This window comes from Haliotis cracherodii, unplaced genomic scaffold (genome assembly GCF_022045235.1).
Source record: "Haliotis cracherodii isolate W230 unplaced genomic scaffold, xgHalCrac1.p SCAF_3, whole genome shotgun sequence".
NCBI classification, from domain to species: Eukaryota; Metazoa; Mollusca; class Gastropoda; order Lepetellida; family Haliotidae; genus Haliotis; species Haliotis cracherodii.
The window spans coordinates 27,368,920-27,390,681 of NW_027266286.1; the positions used below are offsets into that span (position 1 = coordinate 27,368,920).

Below are 21,762 nucleotides of genomic sequence, written 5' to 3' on the forward strand. Positions count from 1 at the left end.
ACATGAAGTGCACTGGTATCCCGCACCCAAAATCACTCCTAACTCACATGCAATTCCCATTCATCTTCCTGTACTCAACAATAATTTCAAGATATAAAGGGTTCTCACTCTGTAATATTTTAATTTGGCGCCTTTCCTCGGCGAGAGCTGAAAACAGATCCTGCTTGAATCTTGTCTCTGCACTCAGGTTATTTTCCAGTTCCGTGTTCTTGTCTTGCATTGCCCCCAGTGCCGCCATCAGAACCTCTGTTTCCTTCTGGGCATCCTTATACTGCCGCAGAGCCTACAAACAAACAGTTCTCATTACTGCTGATGATTTGTTTAAAAATAAGAAGTTTTTATGTTTAACGCCGTACTTTGTAATATTGGAACTATGTGACGACGGTTTGTAAACCATCAAGTCAGGAAGTGACAATCCATTGACTTTGACATGAGTATTGATCTACACAAAAGGTATTCGATGACATGACCACTGCCTGACCACCAAATTTATTTAGTCGCCTCTAATGACAAGGATAGGTTTCTGGGGAGGTATATTCTTCTCCCAGTATCCCCATGCGTGATGAAGATCATAAGGTGTGTTGGGACATCTGATGGGAGATCACAGAACATGTTTTGACTATGGTGGAAACATGGTTTTAATCAGGGGTCCGGAAACCGTCATATGCGCCGGACATGTCCGATTGGGAATGTCAAATGTCCGGTTTAAAATATTGCTTACTGGACATTCAAATTTTTCAGTCCGGACATTCTTAAATTTTGACCGGACGTGATCAACAGTTATGACTGAGCAGTTTCTGTCTGCAGTTGTAACACAATGAAGATTATCTACACTGACAAGCTTTGTTTGTTTTGATTGCTGTAAATACATCGTACCTACACGATAGTCCAATTGGTCAATCACTGTAATAGGCAATGGACTGAGTTGACACTGATTAATCGAGGATTAATTTCTGAGAACATCTTGTTAATTAGAGTAAAATGTGTTTACAACTGTACATAAATACCTTGAATCATCGATGTACATCATTATCCTCACAATGTTACGATACGTAACCTCAGACAAGAAGCGAAAGCGTGACGACAGCCAGTCGACCGATGCAAATCAGTCGAGCGGATCTGCCAAACCCTGTCTGAATGATCATTTTGTAAGTCGTGGCTAACGACTTTCACTTGGTTGACATACAATGAGGATTTGCAGATTTTATTGTTTTTTAGTAGCTAGTCGTATATTGAATCTTGATTGACCGCCATTTTGCTCGATATCAAATTTTTTTTATGGCCAATAATTAAGAAAAGATGAAAAAAGTATTCAAATAACTATTGCTATCAACGATATTTTAGTATTTATGATTATATTATCTGCCTTGTTTATAAATAATCTTTAGTTTAAAAAGACCCTTTTCCCGTGAGGTCACGTGATAACCAAATATGGGATAATAGTCTCGATCCAAATGTTACAACGCGTACACTTGAGCAGACTCATGAATATTAATTAGACCGTTCACTACGTTAACAGACCGTTATTATAACAGAAACAAACGTATGTTTTCCATATATATCTAAAATGATATTATATGTTATTAATTGTCCGGTGAATTAAACAATTTAAATTGAAACAATTCATAATTCTTCATATTATGAATACGTAACAACTTGTAATGTGTGTGTAAAAAGTCGTACTAAAATACGCTATTTGCGTATCATGATTCTTTACCCTCTCAAAGAACCCAAAGCAGCAGAAACAAGTGTTGTGATAGAGACCATGAGATTCTTTCTAATCTGTTTCTCTAATGACAGTCTGTGGCCAAGTCTTTTAGCACCTCCTCTCTTGGTATCATTTTAGTGTAATGTGTAAGGCTCCAACGACTGTGAAATTCCTGCAGTTGACATGTCATTTCAGTCTTTTTAATATGAGGACTAATTGTAGTTGAGCAAACTAGACCAAACAAATTTTTTCTAGAGTTGGGTTTAGCTGAAGTCCCAGTCTTAATGAATGAGTGAATTTTGCATAAAACCGCAGCAATAGATCAGCTATATTGTGCCTGTCAGTAAATAATGAAGTCAGGGTGAGTGAGTGAGTTTTCCAGTCATATCACGGCATGTCAGCTTGTTGCGGGAGGAAAGCCCGAAGTGATGCCATAAACACTTACTTGTACTTCTCTTTCAAACTGTCGAACTTGCTCTTCTCGTATTTTCAGATCCCTGCGGAGCTGTTTTATATCATTTTCACTGTCTCTTCTCCTAGCCTTACAACTCTCTGTGCACTCCACCCTGAAAACAAGACATCTCCACACTCACATTCAAGTCATCATCAACACAATCATGTGACATTTCCATTTCAAGTGAGTACATTCAGTTGTGCTTTAACAGCAATTGCAGCAATTTTTTCTTTCTGATCATATCAATTTCAATAATTTTCAGGCAGTTCATAATCAAAATTGCAAATCAAAGTCCAAATTAAAATACCACATCCCAAAACCTCAAAGATCTAAGTACTGTTTGTAAATCATAAATTTTCTAGCTTTATTACAGCAGTCTATAAATAATCAAGTCTGGACCTCATAATCCAGTGACTGATGCTTTGAGCAACTTTCATCAGGGTACAATGACACAAAATCACTGCATCTGACCACTCAATCCATTAAGTCACTACGACCAGCATAGGCTTCTGGGGATCTCTTCTAATCCGGAATCCACAAAGACCTAACACCCCTGTAATGTCTAGCACTGTCCCCAAGCCATTGCAACAGATGTTCACATATTCAGTTTAACCCACCTTGCTGCTGTTGCCATAGCAACTGCTCTAGCGGCAGCAGCTGCCTCGTCTGCTTTTCTTGCTTTGCGCTCCGAGGCGAGCTGTGCCTCAAGTGATGCTCGAAGCTTGCGTTCCTCCTGCACCTTCTTTTCCAGCATAGCTATGTTCTGTTTATCTTGCTGCTTGCTGGTCACAAGGTTGTGTAATCTGGGAAGACAGCACCAATGGTAAGACAACATGGACAGCCTTGACAAGGTTCTACAACACTAAATTCAAGGCTTCTCAAGGTTGACACTAAAATCAAGGCTTTTCAAGAAGGAGCTTAAAATTCATGGCTTTTTCTAGCCTGTACAAACCCTGTATGACAATAACACAGGCTTTCACAGGGCCTAGGAACTCTGTGTCTTTCTGAGTATCCTCCAAAAAACTCCTAACCATAATTTTCATGAGCTGTATTTGTGGACAGCCATGACAAGGTTCTATGACACTAAAATTCAAGGCCTTTTCAAAGCTTTTCAAGGCTGCCAACTGTCATTTTCAAGGCATTTTTAGTTAGGTTATTAGCTTTAGTCTATCAATATTTTGATAAATCCCACTTACTATATTACTTTTACGCCCTTAGAGGCAGTATGACCATAACACATTTGCTTTGAAGACATACTTTTCACCCGACAAAAAATGAATGAAGTCTGTCATGAATTCTTCGGTGCCTCAGGCACACAAGTTCATCACTATGATAAATCTTACTTAAACATCTTTGGTACATATTTTTGTGTGTTTTAATACTTTGATTAACAAGTACATGACAATTTGTACACATTCAAGGCTTTTCAAGCTCATTTGACAATTTTCAAGGCTTCTCAAGGTTGACACTAAAATCAAGGCTTTCCAAGAGGGAGCTTAAAATTCAAGGCTTTTTCTAGCCTGTACAAACCCTGCATGACAATAACACAGGCTTTCACAGGGCCTAGGAACTCTGTGTCTTTCTGAGTATCCTCCAACTCCTAACCATATTTTTCATGAGCTGTAACATATTTTATTTGTCAGTACTAGTTCCTGCAAAAAACATTTAATTCTTTTTATTTATAACATTGTTTTAATCATCACAAGGCTCATGACATTTCTTGATATCAATATCTTGTAGACTAAAAGGTAAACTCAGTGACTCTGAAAGAAAAATGCAGTTAGTCATTCACACATGGTTCAAAAACACATGACAACCTTTAGACTGAAAAGGAAATAGAATTCCCAATCATACCAATATAATCATCAGTCTGCTTTTTAAGCCACTAGTGAGGTGAGATGAAAAGGGGTTTAACATCATGTTCAAGATTATTGCACTTTTGTTAATACTGCTAGCCCACTGAGATACCATGCCGCAGTTAAACATGCATATCCAACTCAGACACAGTATACTGACTCCGAGCCGACCAGTCCTTGTTTTAGCCCCTTCATGCTGAGCACAAGGCAGGGTAACAACAAGAACCATCTTTTAATGCCATTTGGTATGATGCGGCTGGGGTTCGAATCGAATTCTACTCTCTGGGCGGACGCTCTACCACTTGATCAGAGAGGTGGTTTTTAGCCACTAGTCTGAAAAGTGTCACGTAAAATGTCTGATGGTCTAGTAAAATCAGTGAAATGGCATGAACCACAGTATCCATTGAAAGTAATGCTATAAGTGGAGTTCCTGCTGGCAGACTCATATGTCTGGCACAGTCTGAATGTAATGTGGGCAAACAGGCAGGACTGGCTTTGCACTTAATAGGATTACTGTATTGATTCAGGGATAGCTGTGATAGCATGTCATGTCTGTATGGAATACTGAACTAGGGTCTAGTTGACAATAATAATTCTCAATACAAGACAGAACATGTAAATGGACACTCTGATTTAGAGTGAGTGAGTTGGGTTTAATGCAGCTTTGAAAATTGTTTCATATCATGACATTAGGGAGGAGTGAGTGAGTGAGTTTGGTTTAACACTGCTTTTAACAGTATTGCAGTTATATCACGGCGTGTCAGCTTAATGTGGGAAGAAAGCCCGAAGTGATGCAGGCCACTGACGTTTACCACTTTGGTGAAACCAACAAGCACGGGTATGGTGCTGACAAACCTAGAAACATAATTGGGGCCAACCGGGATTCGAACCCACAATCATAGGTTTCGGACGTGCTCAAGGGACGCAACTCTGCACAGCGAATCGCGGCGCCTTAGACGATTGGGCCACCCGTGACCCCATGTGGGAGGAAAGCTCCAGATCTGAAATGTTTACCACTTTGTCCAAACCCATGAACACAGGTATGGTGCTATCAAACCAAGAAATATAATCAGGTCGAATCCACAGCGATTTGCGGGGCCTTAAAAGACAGTGGCACCCATTCTGCCTCTGCTTTAGAAAAATTCTAGGAAAGGAACACTCAACTGGTTTGTCTAAGAGATGGCACACGAAGTTTCGGCCCCCTGCTTTTACTTTCACAATATATACTAATCAAAAGAAGTTGAAAATAAAATCAGCCGCTCTTTAACGTCTTTTCAGTAGTATATGACACCATATTTACATAAATGGACACCAGGGTTTTACATGATCATGGATGCAGAAAAGAAATACACTGCGTCCTGAGGGATGCACAATGATATTCATCTTACCTACAGCTCCTTCATCAGTGATTCCTTCCAGGCTCTAAAACAGCTATCAAAACGAGCAGTACACTACACCATTCCAACATTTTACAGGACCTTCATATAGCCTGCAAGGACCCTTAAAATAAATTATCGGGGGTCCCCTGGACTGCCATTTGTTTTCAAGTCAAGGTAAAACCCTGGGAAACCACTATTCTAATGTCAAATTCTTGCAAATAATAGGAATACTTACTTATTCTGTAAATTTTCATTATCTTGCTGGAGTTGATACAGCTCGGACCGCAGGGACTTATCCCCTATACTGAAGTTATTTATCTGAGATCGTAACTCTTGCTCACAGTTTCGACTAGACTGAAGGTCCACCTTTAACTTCTTAACATCTGTCTCTAACCTGAAATAGTCAACAAATATACATGAGTACATCCATAAACAAACTAATATTACCGCAAGAGTCTTGATGTGTTTGGGTTTAACACCGTTCCAGTTATATCAAGGCGTGTCAGCTTAATGTGGGAGGAAAGCCCGAAGTGATGCAGGTCTCAGACGTTTACCACTTCGGTGAAACCCACGAGCACAGGTATGAGGTGAGGTGAAATGGGGTTTAACATCGCATCCAAGATTATTGCACTTATATAGCGACGTAGCACAGGTATGGTGCTGACAAACCTAGAAACAAGGGACGCAACTCTGCACAGCAAATCGCTGCACAGCTAATCACAATCATTATTTTACATAACTACTCGTCTGAAATGAATCGTCAGTTAATGAATATCCAATATGTATTAAATTAAAATCTAAAATATAATCTGAAACAATACTTGAACCAGGAATAAAAAAGTATATCAATTGTTTTTTTTTGCTGTGTATGTGTATAATAAAAATAACCAGAAGTGAAGCAGTTTAGTTATTATGCTTATGTACGGAATAGTTTGACAAGATCAACCAATCAGTGATCGCTACATGAAAGCATCCTGCGGTTTTGCTTTTTTTACTGCAAAAAACATGTTGACATACAACAGTCAAATAACAACTTATTGTCAGTCAAAGTATGGCATTTATGAATTATGCATCCATTCTCTGTCAACTAAGCTTCGTTTCAAGGCATCAATAGCAGTAATTTGATCATGGTTGCTGAAAACAACAGTGAGTTGGTGAGATAACAATGCCGAACAATTCACACATGAATGTGCCAAAATGAATGTTGACACTGTAAAATGAATTATTTTAATGATATTACAGAAAGAGATAAAACCAAAGACACACTGAACACTTCTACAAGGACTAATGTCTTTACGAAAAGGTACACTGAACACTTCTACAAGGACTAATGTCTTTACGAAAAGGTACACTGAACACTTCTACAAGGACTAATGTCTTTACGAAAAGGTACACGCATAGAGCTGAGGTAACAGAACCTGAATACACATTTGTAAAAGATCATCAACACATCACAATTAAACGCATCATTGTCGATAAATTATTAATTTTCGATCGATTGGTGATGCGATTATTGAACACAAATTTAGAGGTCAGTTCGCAACACTAGTTTCTACCTTGTTGTCTTGTCATGGTATCATGGATGCAAAAGCACATACAAATGTGAAAATATCCTTACAATTGAAGTGAAAGTTGTTTCATACCAAAATAGGTATTCCTATAAAATTCATGAGCACTGGGAATTCAAAGATGGAAATGTTGTAATGAATATCTTCACTGAGTGAGTGAGTGAGTGAGTGAGTGAGTGAGTGAGTGAGTGAGGTTTAACGCCGCTTTTAGCAATATTCCAGCAATATCACGGCGGGGGACACCAGACATTGGCTTCACACACTGTACCCATGTCGGGAATCGAACCCGGGTCTTCGGCGTGACGAGCGAACGCTTTAACCACTAGGATACCCGACCGCCCCCGTCCATTCAATAAAGCTATCATAGTGCTGAGGTGATCGTAACTCCCAAACTCTAACAGACGTAAGACTGTCATTGCGCTATGATCGCTTTGTGGAACAGGGCCCTGAGAGCTTGTCATTGGGTAATGTGTAATACGGTTGTTTTCCAAAAATGTCCTCCAACAAGACACTTTATACAACAGTGTGCCACAACACCTTCAGAGATCCGGCCCTCGTTTCAAAAGGTAATCTTGGTTCAAAGGTGATCGTAACACAGATTTACGACAGTGGTAGTGCTAAGATTGTTTTGAGTGAGTGAGTGAGTGAGTGAGTTTGGTTTTATGCCGCTTTTAGCAATATTCCAGCAATATCACGGCGGGGGACACCAGAAATGGGCTTCACGCATTGTACCCCTGTCGGGATTCGAACCCGGGTCTTCGGCGTGACGAGCCAACGCTTTAACCACTAGGCTACCCGACCGCCCCTAGTATTGAGGAATGGGACCACGGTCGCAGATTTCAAAGAAAAGTGAAAAGTACCCTTTGTGCAAAATGTTCACAAACTGCCCATAAACACACAAAACACAACTGTCTCAAACTCACCTTGCTATAACTTCATCTTTATTGTTGCTGAAAGTAGCTGGAGGTGGTATATCTTTACTGTATGTCTTCCCTTTTTTCGTACTATTTTCCTTACTGCTATTTAACTTGCTGCCCTGGGATTTTCCACCCACTGAGCTGGATGCTGTTTTGAAAGATTTAGCTTGTTGATCGTTGACAAAATTGTCTGCACTTTCATCAAACTGATTCACATTAGTTTTCTTTGGCAAGCTTTTCTCTATATACTCTATCTCATCATCTTCATTAATGTCTGAACTCTTGGTGGACTTCTTGCCATCTTTTTCTTCTTCTACTTTCACTATTTTCTTTCCTGCCACCCCATTTGAGATTACCTCCTCCTCCGGTTTGGATGGCAAAGCTGAAAGAAAACATAATTAGTCAGTTACTCAAAAGTGTATGTCATGGGAAATGGACATTGTCCTGAATGTTTCCATTCTGTAATAAAGTCACCAGTTCACTGGACCGGCAGCACTTAAAAATACCCGTACACTCAATAGGCTAATTTGTAACCGATATATGGACTACTTTACCAATACATTACTGGCAATTATCGGTAAATAGAAAGACTGGTCTAGAAGTCCGAAACAATGTGACCATTGGTTCAGATATAACATGTTGGTGTAGAAGCTGAATTCTTCATCAAATTAACTGTCTGAAAACTACCTTACTTCCTGTAGCTTAGGACATAATACTGTAAAATGTGATTATGATATTGATGTGTTCTGTAGTCTCGCAGAAAAAGCATTCAGTGCTAAATAAGACATAGAAATACAAGGTCCATAACGCAAAACATTGCCTGGCTGATTGACAAAATGCAATGTAATTATTGTAAAAGCATGAATGAGTTGGATTAACACTGCTTTGAACAGTATTTCTGTATTATCAAAGATGTGGGAGGAAAGCCTGAAGTAATGTAGGTCTGAGATGTTGACCACTGATTCTAAAACAAATTCTAGGTGAAATACAAGGTAAAAGAAATATTTGTGATGTACACAAGATATATTTCTCAAATTGTAAAAGTTGCTGCCCCAAGATTCATATTAGTACTGGGAATGAATGTTAACATGACATAATATGTACACTACCTTTTTGTTTATCAGCATACTGGACCTCCGCAGGAAGGGCCTGATGTAATAGCTGCATGTAAAAATCATTTTCTTTTTGTACAACTTTCTGTCTTCTCTGTAAAAAAAGAAAGAGGATAATTATTTCAGGGTACACTAACAATGTACCGGACACCGGAACACAGTAAACATCTTTGCTTCATTCCAGCAGGACAGACTTAACTCTTATGACTAGTGAAATAAGGTTGACACACATCCCCTGGGCTGATGACTAGTGAAATAAGGTTGACACACGTCCCCTGGACTGATGACTAGTGAAATAAGGTTGACACACATCCCCTGAGGTGATGACTAGTGAAATAAGGTTGACACACGTCCCCTGGGGTGATGACTAGTGAAATAAGGTTGACACACGTCCCCTGGACTGATGACTAGTGAAATAAGGTTGACACACGTCCCCTGGGGTGATGACTAGTGAAATAAGGTTGACACACGTCCCCTGGACTGATGACTAGTGAAATAAGGTTGACACACGTCCCCTGGACTGATGACTAGTGAAATAAGGTTGACACACGTCCCCTGGGGTGATGACTAGAAAAATAAGGTTGACACACGTCCCCTGGGCTGATGACTAGTGAAATAAGGTTGACACATGTCCCCTGGGGTGATGACTAGTGAAATAAGGTTGACACAAGTCCCCTTTGGCTAGTCTCATCTGTAGGTACAACAACTATGTACCGAATGCAGTATGTGTTTGCGCTGTTCCTCCCACCATTCTACCCCCTACAGTTCAAGATGTCAACTTGTACAAATAACAACATGAGTGTTTCTTAAACAACTTTTTCCAGTGATGGGAATGAAAATAACAAGCAGCACATATTGTTGGGTACAGGGTATTCATTGCAATGTACCATACTGACATTTAACAGACTCCCAATTTTGAGTTATTTTGCCATTCTCATTTGGAACCAAACAGTCTGTAGTTGGGGACATCAACAAAAATGGATATGTTTGATAGTAAGGTGGGAGGTGATGAAAATCAAATTACCCTATTCGACGTAATAAACACCCAGGGCGCTCTCAAAATTAGAAATGGGGGGCTCTTATTAGAATATTATTTTGGTGGAAAAAACAGAGTTACAGATAAATTTCGTGGTTCATACTGATGGCCTGAACTGTTTAAATACGACAGGTATATTTTCCAGAATTTAATTGCCCATAATTAAGGGTGCATATAACACACGAGTGCGTATTATACACAAATAAATAAGTCTTGTGTACATTGATCAATTGGGGTAGGGGTGCTAATTGGAATTGTTCACTTGACAATATATCAGCAAATATCGCCGTGGGCGCTTATTACGTCGAATACGGTATTAATTTAGTAAAGCAGTGGCTGAAACTCAGGGGGTGTCGTGTATCCTTGACCCTGAGGTTTCTCTTCTAGTGTCTGAACCTAGGGACACCTAGGGACAATCTCTGACATTCAACATTAGGGTTTTGACATGGAACTGACCTCTTGATTTTTGGACTTAATTTTCAACACTGTAGGGCCTAAAGGCATAAAGAGATATTGTTACAAAACTAGACATTATGTAATAAAACAAACTCACCAATCTCATTCTGTAAGATATGTAACTTTTAAAACCAAATCCTAGTGTCACCACTGGATAACCAATACTGCAATACAGAAACATAAGAACAGTCAAAACCATGACAGTGACACCTATAAAAGACACACAGATTCAGTTTTAGCTTGTTATTTCACTTTGTTTTTTTGTTTAACACCACACTCAGCAATATTCCAGCTGTATGGTGGCGGTCTGTAAATAATAGAGTCTGGACCAGACAATCCAGTGATTGACATCATGAGCATCGATCCACAAAATTGAGATCGATGACATGCATCAAACAAATCAGCAAGCCTGACCACCCAATTGATATTATGAGCCACATCCCATGCTTTCAGGGTACAATGGCACCAAAGCACCGGATATGAAAAGCATAGCTTATTAGCTTATTGATGACCTATTTTAACCCTGAATCCACACAGGAACTCAAGATAAAATAATTGTCACTTGACAATAGGGAAGAAAATAGCTTCAAATGTTTTTTTGTTTCTTTTTGTTTGTTTAACGCCACACTCAGCAATATTCCAGCTATATGATGGTGATCTGTAAATAATTAAGTCTGGATCAAATAATCCAGTGATTGACATCATGAGCATTTGGGATATAATGACATCCATCAACGAGGTTGGCGAGTCTGGCCCCCTGATTCAGTCAGTGACCTCTTATGACAAGCATGGGTTGCTGAAGACCAATTCTAACCCAGATGTTCATGGCATAAGTAGCCTTGAAATGTAATGCATTACAACAACGTTGAAATCTGTTATTTTATCACTGAAATATTTACATAAACTAAGGAGAAGTTGAATGTACATGCAAAGAGATTAGCCAATCACTGGTACAGAAATCCAAGGGAGGTAACTCACCAGTGCGCAGCAAATGGCCTGCAAAGGTCTAAATTAAAAGGAAGGCTCTTGAGTTCTCGAAGTCGCACTGAGGCTTCTATGTATACAAACAGCAACCACAGTGACACTGTCGGCAGACATATCCCCCTCTCTGAAACAAACCAGTAAACTTTGTCACTAATCTAGTTAAGGAAGTGTAACTGATGAAAAATTGCGAAAGTAAAGACTTACACAAGATGTTACATTTGTCTCACATCATGAGAAACAAAGTATTCTCCACAAACTGTACTTATATTCAAGTCATTCATTTATCATTCTATTATCTAAATTTCTCAGTAATTAACTATTGGCAACTATTAGTAATAAGACTTCATTAGAAATGGACGATTAAGTCTATGTACATCGATCAAGTCATTTACATGAGAACCACTGGTCGTTGCTCACTTAGCCATGTTAGTGAGTGAGTGAGTATGGTTTTACGCCGCTTTTAGCAATATCCCAGCAATATCACGGCGGGGGACACCATAAATGGGCTTCACACATTGTACCCATGTCGGGAATCGAACCCTGGTCTTTGGCATGACGAGCGAATGCTTAAACCACTAGGCTACCCGACCGCCCCCTTAGCCATGTTAACTTCATACACATAATTCCTCCTTTGTAACTAGTTTCCTACTACAATTGTCACTGACAGAGACTGAGAAGTATGAGAATGTATTACCTGTGTGCCAAACATATTGAACCCAAACATAGGTACTGGCCGCAAAAAATAACCACTGCACTGGTATGAAAAGATAGCAGATGACGTCTGATGTGATAGCGATGCAAACGAAGAAGACAGAGAAAGCCTGAAACAAAACAACAGTCAATTAATTTCTCACAGTACCCTCATTACAAAACCCCCGCTCTGCCTCAAACTTTTACTGAAACACGTAATAATTTTACATGAACTTTCCAGCAAGGTATCTTCACGACCAAATGAATTGTCCTATATCGATAATTAAGTTTGTTGTTTTTTGCAGTCGGCAATATTCCAGCCATATGATTGCAGCCTGTAAATAATTGAATCTCAACAAGACCATCCAGTGATTGATATTGTGAGCAATGGTTCACAATGTCTGGGTAGGATGACACGCTATGAACCAAATAACCACCCGATCCATTTGCAGGGAAGAAAATGGATATTTTCCTTTTCAGCTGAAACTTCTTTGCAATGGAGAGTGGTCCAGAATTTGGGGTGGTTGTGTTTTTCCCCCACAAATTTGTGGTCACTAAAATTCGCGTGCTCCGGAGAAGATTCTCATCCCTGCATTTTGTTGTCCAGTATAGGTTGCATATATTAAATATGAATGAATCGGTCCATGTGTGAAATGAGATTCAGAATTTAAATATGATCGATACAGGAAAGCGTATATTGTAAATAGTATCATCTGAGAATGTTATCATGGTTATAGATGAACAGATGTATCCTGACATGACTGGCATATAATCTACCACTCTGTTTACAGATAACTCAGTGCAATTCTCAAAATGTCTCGAACTGGAATATGTCCAAATGCCGAAGCTGACTGACGGCGGGCCAGCACTACTCACCAGTCCTTGGTACTTGAATGAGTCGTAAACGCTTCGGAGGAGGAGCCAGAAAGGCCAGAGGTATTCAAAACGGAACTCCAGAATGAAATCTGCCATCAAGACCAGTGCCCACACCAGCAGGAACTTCAAGTACAAGAACGTACTGAAACAAAGAACATTCACATGGAGGAACTGCCACAACTAACACTCATATCATTCTTTCAAGAGAACATGAAACATTTGTTGTAGTCATGTCATGATGTAATCAGGACAGGCCATGCGAAAACTCAACCTACACATAATTTGCATTAATGGCTAATATGTATGACTTACGGCAGTCGTAAAAAATATAAAATATAAATGGTTGTTTTTTCTGAATGTTAAACTTTTTTATGGTGGTGTCATGCACAGTACATGTATACTCATTTGCATGTTCAGGTATAACCAAACCAGGTATATGTGAATACACTATACAAAAATACATTCAACATTAACAGTCATCATCTTCCAAGGAAGAGTATTAAAATGGTTTTTATTTGAAACTGTGACAAAACATGTTTATGGAAAATCTTGGAGTGAGTGAGTATGGTTTTATGCCACTTTTAGCAATATTCCAGCGATATCACGGCGGGTGTCACCAGAAATGGGCTTCACACATTGTACCCATGTCGGGAATCAAACCCTGGTCTTCGGCGTGACGAGCGAACGCTTTAACCACTAGGCTACCTGGAAAATGTTGGAGCTAGAGCAAGTAAGCGAGTGTTGTTTCACGTCAGTCAGCAATATTGCAGCTAAATCAAAATAGCCAGGAATACTTGCTTCATGCTTCCACAAACATTGCAATATTTAATTTGCACTATTTTTTCAAGTACATTTCCATGTTCCATGTGATCCAGCTAACAACAGATCGTTGTGACCTGTGAATATCTGGGGTAGAATAGGTCTTCAGCAACCCATTCTTGCTGTAAAAGGCAACGATTCCTGTCGTAAGAGGCGACTGACGATATCGGGTGATCAGGCTTGCTGACTTGGTTGATGCATGTCATTGTATCCTAATTGCGTGGATCGATGCTCATGTGTAATCACTGGAATGTCTGGTCCAGACTCGATTATTTACAGACCTCTTGTCATATAGCTAAACTGACATGACTTTGAAGTTCATTTGGCTATTCACATTGTTTCCTGATAGCATGGTTATCAACTCATGTACTGCTATATGTGCATGTACTGTAAGCCAACATTTAAGGTAAGAATCGACAGGGGGTAAGATTTAACAACAAATTTGGAGGTACCCAGATGGGCTTGCTCCTTTTAAGAGTTACTGGTTCTGTCTACACTAACAGGCCTACAACTAGATGTTGAAGGCCACAAAGTGGGAGAGCAGTTAAATTGACTCATGATTGATATTTTTAACCTAGTTTGCAACTGCGATCAGGCCTCAAAGTTGCGACAAAAATGGTCGCCAATTTGACCTAAATTACAATTTGTCCACTGTCTAAAATTCAGAGCTAGCCAAATGACTACTTTGTCATGGCGACTAAATTCTATTTCTTCAAACTTTAATACAGGAAAAGAAATAACAGCTGATTGTGGAAAACATGTCTGCTAATAATTATACTCGCGTATAATACCTCCTATAGTCAACAATGAACAGAAATATATAAACATGATAAATATTAATGTAATTAGTTTTATATTTCAGTTGATCATGTTGATAGTGCTTATTGGATAAGAAAAGTATATATAATGCTAATATACAATTCCAACACAAGTGTTATTATAATAGTTATTTGATAACAGATAATTTCAAATGCTTTTGGCTATCTACAGTATAGGCTTGACTTCCTGATTTTACCGATGGCCGGCCACCTGGAAAAAAATACTCGTAGCCATACGGCTACTTAGTGAAAATTTAAACTTTGAGGCTTGGCGAACGATACTTGTATCGAGAATAAAGAAAATTGCGATTCCACTGATGCATCGGTATATCATCCCACTACTAGCTGCCAGGTGCAAATTCATGCCACATCTCGAATGTTGACATTGCCAAACACTGCTTGACATTGGTAGTCCTGGTCAAGGTGCATTATGTATTTACCACTAACAAACTCATTCCAAGGAGAAAAGTAGCACAGCATACCTAGCTTCCAGATATTCAGACTGATGTGAATACTTGTGATAAAATACTGGATGGAACAGTAAGGAAGTGATGGGCCAGGCATCCGACATGTAGGGCAACAGGACTCACCCACAAATAGAGGGGCATTTGTTTCAGAGGCCAAGGCCACAATGTCAAGGAGACAGCAGGAGCTCAGTCCAAGAATCTGAAGATATTTTGATGTTGGTATATAATCTTCAAATACTGCAAAACTCAAACAGGAATGGCACTTTGTTTACGTTCATCTGACCTGGATGAGATGGGTCAGAAAAGCAGTGTTTCAGTTTGTGTTTACTGGCTAAGCATGCACGGCATCCAATGCACTTACAGCTGGACTTTCATTCAGAAGCTCTGGCACATTCACCAAGTTATTCTTGTCAACAGTTTACAACAGACTGAAGATTATTCTCACAGGTCACAATTGTGGCATGAAGCTTGCTATCAGATAATGAACAAATACATATTTAGAGTTTCAAGTTGAGAGAGGGTATGAGTGGTGTGTGGATGGGTGAGAGGTTGGTCAGGACAAATTCCAGCTTAAAAGACTTAATAGGTCTGGCAGAGCTATTTGCAGAGTATTTATATAACTATAAAACTCTTTTATTACCAGGGTATTTTGGTATATGTCTAAAAAATATTTGAAACATTCTCCAAAAATATAGATGAAATTATAAAACGCAAATAGGAAGATGACTGACTGTACAGTGTTCAAAATTAAGCATGAAAGTCAAGGGGTCCTTTCTATGGATGCTAAGAGTGTAAGGCGGGCGCATCAAGTTCTTGATTCAGTAATCAGCATTTTGAAACTGGGTCAGTCCACACCACCGGTAGGTGAAACAGTCATAAAACACTGCTGTGGGTAAACCATGAAATCTGGGCCTGTTCTACTTGCCCCAGGACAATATTAATGTAGGGAAGGAGAGCTGCAGCTAAGCTGTGTATTTGCAAAAGATACACAACAAATCACCATAACATTTCTAATTTTGAGTTGCTTGCTACAAATACACATGAATAGAATTACAAAACTCAGTAGTATAAAGACACTTTGCATAATTACCCAATGTAGCCATTTCAAATTGCATACCTGTATGTGTTTACAGATAATTATTTCCTGATCAAATGCAGGCATTGTGTATATTTGAATTCAAATGCAGTGCATATTGCACCAGTGAAGATCCAGGGTAGAATAGGTCTTCAGCAACCCATGCTTGTCGTAAGAGGCAACTAACGGGATCGGGTGGTCAGACTCGCCGACTTGGTTGATCACTGATGATGAATAGCATCATATCCCAATTGCATGGATCGATGCTCATGATATCAATCACTGGATTGTCTGATCCCGACTCGATTATTAACATCGTATAGCTGGAATATTGCTGAGTGTGGCATTAAACAACAAACAGTAGGTGAGTAAGGGGGTGAGTGAGTGAGTGAGTGAGTGAGTGAGTGAGTATGGTTTATGCCACTTTTAGCAATATTCCAACAATATCACGGCAGGGGACAGCAGAAATGGGCTTCACACGTTGTACACATGTCGGGAATCGAACCCGGGTCTATGCCTGGCGAGCGAACACTTTAACCACTAGGCTACCTGACCGCCCCTAACAATCAATCAAAATAAAACAGATCTTTATTTCCTGATCAAATGCAGGCATCACGTATACTTGAAGTCTACTGCAGTGCATATTGCAAACAAAGGGCAACATCTAGCTTATTGTAACGTAGACATGTATATCACTGTTGTGAGTTTATGTGACATGCAGCATATGGACAAATGCAAATCAGAAGTCACCTGAAACACTACTTAAGCAGTTAGGTTCAAAAAGTTTTGCTCATTGGTATAAAAATACCCAATAGACTGGATCCAAAAGAGAAAAATATAATGCAGGCCTCCAGATAATTTTTCAGCATCAGGAATATGTACTCCGTATTATTTAAAAAAAGTAGTACTGAAAAACCTGTAGAGGATACTTAAGAGTACTGAACGGAATTCATTGGATTAATCTTGGATTTCATTTTTTACGTGCATTTGAGTATTATGAGAAGAGAAAATTTACATCGTATCCCTTCAGCAAAGTCAGATAAACGAACAGGTGATAAACTTGGTCAATGCAAATATGGGATAAAACATCACCAGACATGATGGTTTACCATTTATATTGTATTTCTAGTACTAGGCATTGCTTTATATGCAGAGATTAAATTATCGTGTGTATTTTCTTGTACACTCACCCAGAAACAGCAATCAGCTGTACATGTTTTCTTACAATCTACTGCTGTTTTGGTTCAATACCCAATAACATAACTTTAAAGAATTGTACCTGAAACAATTATTTTATCAGGAATAATATATTCCCATATTGTGTTATTTTAGTTGCAGCTTTATAATATGCATTTAAATATAGCACTTTGGTACAGCTGATTGCTAATGCTGGCTAATGTTTATGCATGGGACAATATAACGAGGCCCCCTCCACTCATGCTTTCAGTTTCTAACGCTAGATTTAAGGAATCTAATTTCACTCGCACAGGGGCATGTTGATACAAAACTCCTAGTTGCACCAGACAAAACTACGTTCAACACTGGTTCCATAAACCTATCAAAATTGAAAGAAACTCGTCTAAACAAATAAAATCTCAGATCTCTGATAACTGCATGTGTCTTGAATTACACATACCCTAGGGATGAATGATATAGCATGGTTAATATACTGAATGGGTTCAAAAATCGATTTTGTGTGGACAAGTGAAGGTAAAACAAATCTGACAAAAATTTGAATTACTTTTTTATGCACTTGGTGCATGTAGACATAAATAAAAGGATGCATTTTTCAATAATAGGTTGCAATAGCTACATTGAGGCCTGGATGCACATCACTGTGACAGTGCTAATTACACAGAGACAAAGCCTAAATTCACACATGACACTGATTACAATGTATAAAATAAATTAAACATGGGCTCTAGAGCGTGGAGTGGAGTCTCCCTTTAAGCTGTGATTCTTAACACGGGGGTTCTGAGAAAGACCCCATACTTCAAGCTTTGTTTCCAACACTGATAATGCTGCAGGAAAACAGCGACACCCAGCTGATGTCCGTGAACAAAGAGGGTCCCACCTGTGACTACCTGTGAAGCAAATCTCGTTAACCTTGCAGGAGCCTAATTAAGCATCTAACCCCCAAGGCATAGTGCTGCCAGCCTAGAAACAAACATCAACTGTAAATTTGGGAACAAAGTCGTTGATCAAATTGATAGTGCTCAAAGGAGGACTAGTCCCAGCAAGCTTGTTTTAGTAATTCAAAATCCTCTTTGTTTTTTCCATTTCTTAAACTAGATTTTATGGTCCATATCAGCAATCCAGTTCTTTACTCTTTAGTGTAATGAATACCCTAATTACACAAAGACAATGCATCAGTTTCACATGTCATTACAAAGACGGTTGGTAGATGAGACAAGTTTAGATTTTTTTATAAGATGTTTTATTGAAGTCACAATTCAAAAGCATACAAAACTTGTATGATTATGAGAAAAGAATTAAGATCTGTTCAATCCAGCAAAGCCACTAGTTTTACAAACTTTTGATGTGTTAGTATAGCCTTGCGCCGAGGCTGTACTAAACGAAAGTCCATGGATGTGTAGTAATTCTATCCTCCTTATAGGCAAGTCTAGATATGTGGACAGTAATCCAGTCTCTTAAAGGAACAGCTTGTTCTTATTTACATAATCTAGAAATTATGATTTAAACTAATAATTATTGCCTAAGAGACCTGTAGATCTGTGGAAGGCCTCTATAATGTGGAAGGCCTCAATAATGTGGAAGGTGTCTATACATGTGGAAGGCCTCTATACATGTGGAAAGCCTCAATAATGTGGAAGGCCTCTATACATGTGGAAAGCCTCAATAATGTGGAAGGCCTCTATACATGTGGAGGGCCTCAATAATGTGGAAGGCGTCTAATGTGGACGGCCTCAATAGCATGGAAGGCCTCTATAATGTGGTAGGCCTCTATACATGTGGAAGGTCTCTATAATGTGGAAGGCCTCAATAATTTGGAAGGTGTCTATAATGTGGCAGGCTTCTATAATGTGGTAGGCCTCTTTTATGTGGAAGGCCTCAATAATGTGGTAGGCCTTAATAATGTGGAAGGCCTCTATACATGTGGTAGGCCTCTATACATATGGAAGGTGTCTATAATGTGGAAGGCCTCAATAGTGTGGAAGGCTTCTATACATGTGGAAGGCCTCAATAATATGGTAGGCCTCTATACATGTGGAAGGTCTCTATAATGTGGAAGGCCTCAATAATGTGGTAGGCCTCTATAATGTGGAAGGTCTCAATAATGTGGAAGGTGTCTATAATGTGGTAGGCCTCTATAATGTGGTAGGCCTCTATAATGTGGAAGGCCTCAATAATATGGTAGGCCTCTATACATGTGGAAGGCCTCTATACATGTGGAAGGCCTCAATAATGTGGAAGGTGTCTATATTGTGGTAGGCCTCTATAATGTGGTAGGCCTCTATAATGTGGAAGGTCTCAATAATGTGGAAGGTGTCTATAATGTGGTAGGCCTCTATAATGTGGTAGGCCTCTATAATGTGGAAGGCCTCAATAATATGGTAGGCCTCTATACATGTGGAAGGCCTCTATACATGTGGAAGGCCTCAATAATGTGGAAGGTGTCTATATTGTGGTAGGCCTCTATAATGTGGAAGGCCTCAATAATGTGGTAGGCCTCTATAATGTGGTAGGCCTCTATAATGTGGAAGGTCTCAATAATGTGGAAGGTGTCTATAATGTGGTAGGCCTCTATAATGTGGTAGGCCTCTATAATGTGGTAGGCCTCTATAATGTGGAAGGCCTCAATAATATGGTAGGCCTCTATACATGTGGAAGGCCTCAATAATGTGGAAGGTGTCTATATTGGGGTAGGCCTCTATAATGTGGAAGGCCTCTATAATGTGGAAGGCCTCTATAATGTGGAAGGCCTCTATACATGTAGAAGGCCTCAATAATATGGTAGGCCTCTATACAAGTGGAAGGCCTCTATACATGTGGAAGGTCTCTATAATGTGGAAGGCCTCAATAATGTGGTAGGCCTCTATAATGTGGTAGGCCTCTATACTTGTGGAAGGTCTCTATAATGTGAAAGGCCTCAATAATGTGGAAGGTGTCTATAATGTGGTAGGCCTCTATAATGTGGTAGGCCTCAATAATATGGTAGGCCTCTATACATTTGGAAGGCCTCAATAATGTGGAAGGTGTCTATTATGTGGAAGGCTTCTATACATGTGGAAGGCCTCAATAATGTGGAAGGCCTCCATAATGTGGTAGGCCTCTATAATGAGGTAGGCCTCTATAATGTAGAACATCTTACTGTCATTTGGTTCAACAAAATCAATGTGTTTCCTAAACTTCTGGTCTAAAATGAGCTGTGTCAGGTAATGGAGAAATCCCTCAATTCTGTAGATTCTACTTCCGGAACCAAGACAATTGCATGATTTTTCAGACTTCAACCATGTTACAGTTGATACATATACTTGCTGTAACATATATATAGCTTCATGAAATACATGTGGTATGGCTGGCAACTGGTCTTAACATCTATTTTCCTACACTTCAACCATTTCATGAAAGAATATCCTTGACGACAAGACAATTGAAATAAAGCCAAACCAAATAAGCATGATGAAATATGATCCAAACACCACTGTCCATCAGCTGAGTCCCATCAAGACAAAAGTCTATTGTTTGTCCTTACGATTAGTTCTTCCAGCTATTTCACCAACCATATTACTAGCTAACAAAGGGGCACTAACTAAGATGCTCAGTAGACTTGGGTCATTATACCTAATGTTGCTACGACTTGTTGCCATGGAAATCGCAGAAAAAACACCATTCGTCTTTATCAAGGTATACAATAACCACTACTGATGACACACTGAAAGCAAGGGACTGGTTACTTGATGTGGTGTAAGATATTCTGAATATTTTCTACTCTGCAGTGATAGAAATTGCGCTGGTACAATAGTCCTTGCCAAACTGCCCAATAGATAAGGTATCATAAGAACATTTTTAAAGGTTTTGCTATATGTTATTATTATAAAATATACGGACTAGAGGACTAAAATCAGAGCTCCAGATAAGCTGCGTATCTGCGTAAAATACACATCAGAAATGCAGAAATATGCAGTAAAATCAAATCCAAGCGTATCAAATACGCAATGAACGTTACAGATATGCTACAAAAATAAAACGTGTGCGTATCATCAAAATATTGTGAAGTAACCCTGCGTATTCGATTAGCAAATCAGCAACTTATTTTGAAATTATAAATGGGCATTCCATCAACCTTGCCAAACTCCACGATGACAGTTACGTCATGATTATTTGCCATCACACTTTCTTGTTGAAGTATCATGGTATTTTAGAGTCCTATAAAGCTCTCGAACCCACCTGACACCAGTTTGCAGGGACTAGATGAATAGCGTTTTTAAATATTTAACTGAAATACCCACATGTGTAAAAACTAGTGGGTAACAGAAATTTCAATACCCAGATAGAATTACTGATACCCAATGATTTTAAAAT

General features: G+C 39.2%; 1 protein-coding gene across 1 annotated transcript in view; it reads right to left on the reverse strand.

Annotated features, from left to right (window-relative positions):
- The window catches only part of LOC139473558 (macoilin-1-like), a 33,625-nt gene that overhangs the window by 5,764 nt on the left and 6,099 nt on the right, over nt 1-21,762 (reverse strand). The window contains exons 2-11 of the mRNA XM_071256209.1: nt 13,037-13,178; nt 12,165-12,291; nt 11,465-11,594; nt 10,584-10,650; nt 8,992-9,088; nt 7,889-8,264; nt 5,633-5,791; nt 2,780-2,965; nt 2,154-2,274; nt 109-283 (exon numbers count right to left, since the gene is read on the reverse strand). Coding sequence (XP_071112310.1) covers nt 109-283; nt 2,154-2,274; nt 2,780-2,965; nt 5,633-5,791; nt 7,889-8,264; nt 8,992-9,088; nt 10,584-10,650; nt 11,465-11,594; nt 12,165-12,291; nt 13,037-13,178 — 1,580 coding nt within the window. The remainder of the gene's footprint in view (nt 1-108; nt 284-2,153; nt 2,275-2,779; nt 2,966-5,632; nt 5,792-7,888; nt 8,265-8,991; nt 9,089-10,583; nt 10,651-11,464; nt 11,595-12,164; nt 12,292-13,036; nt 13,179-21,762) is intronic.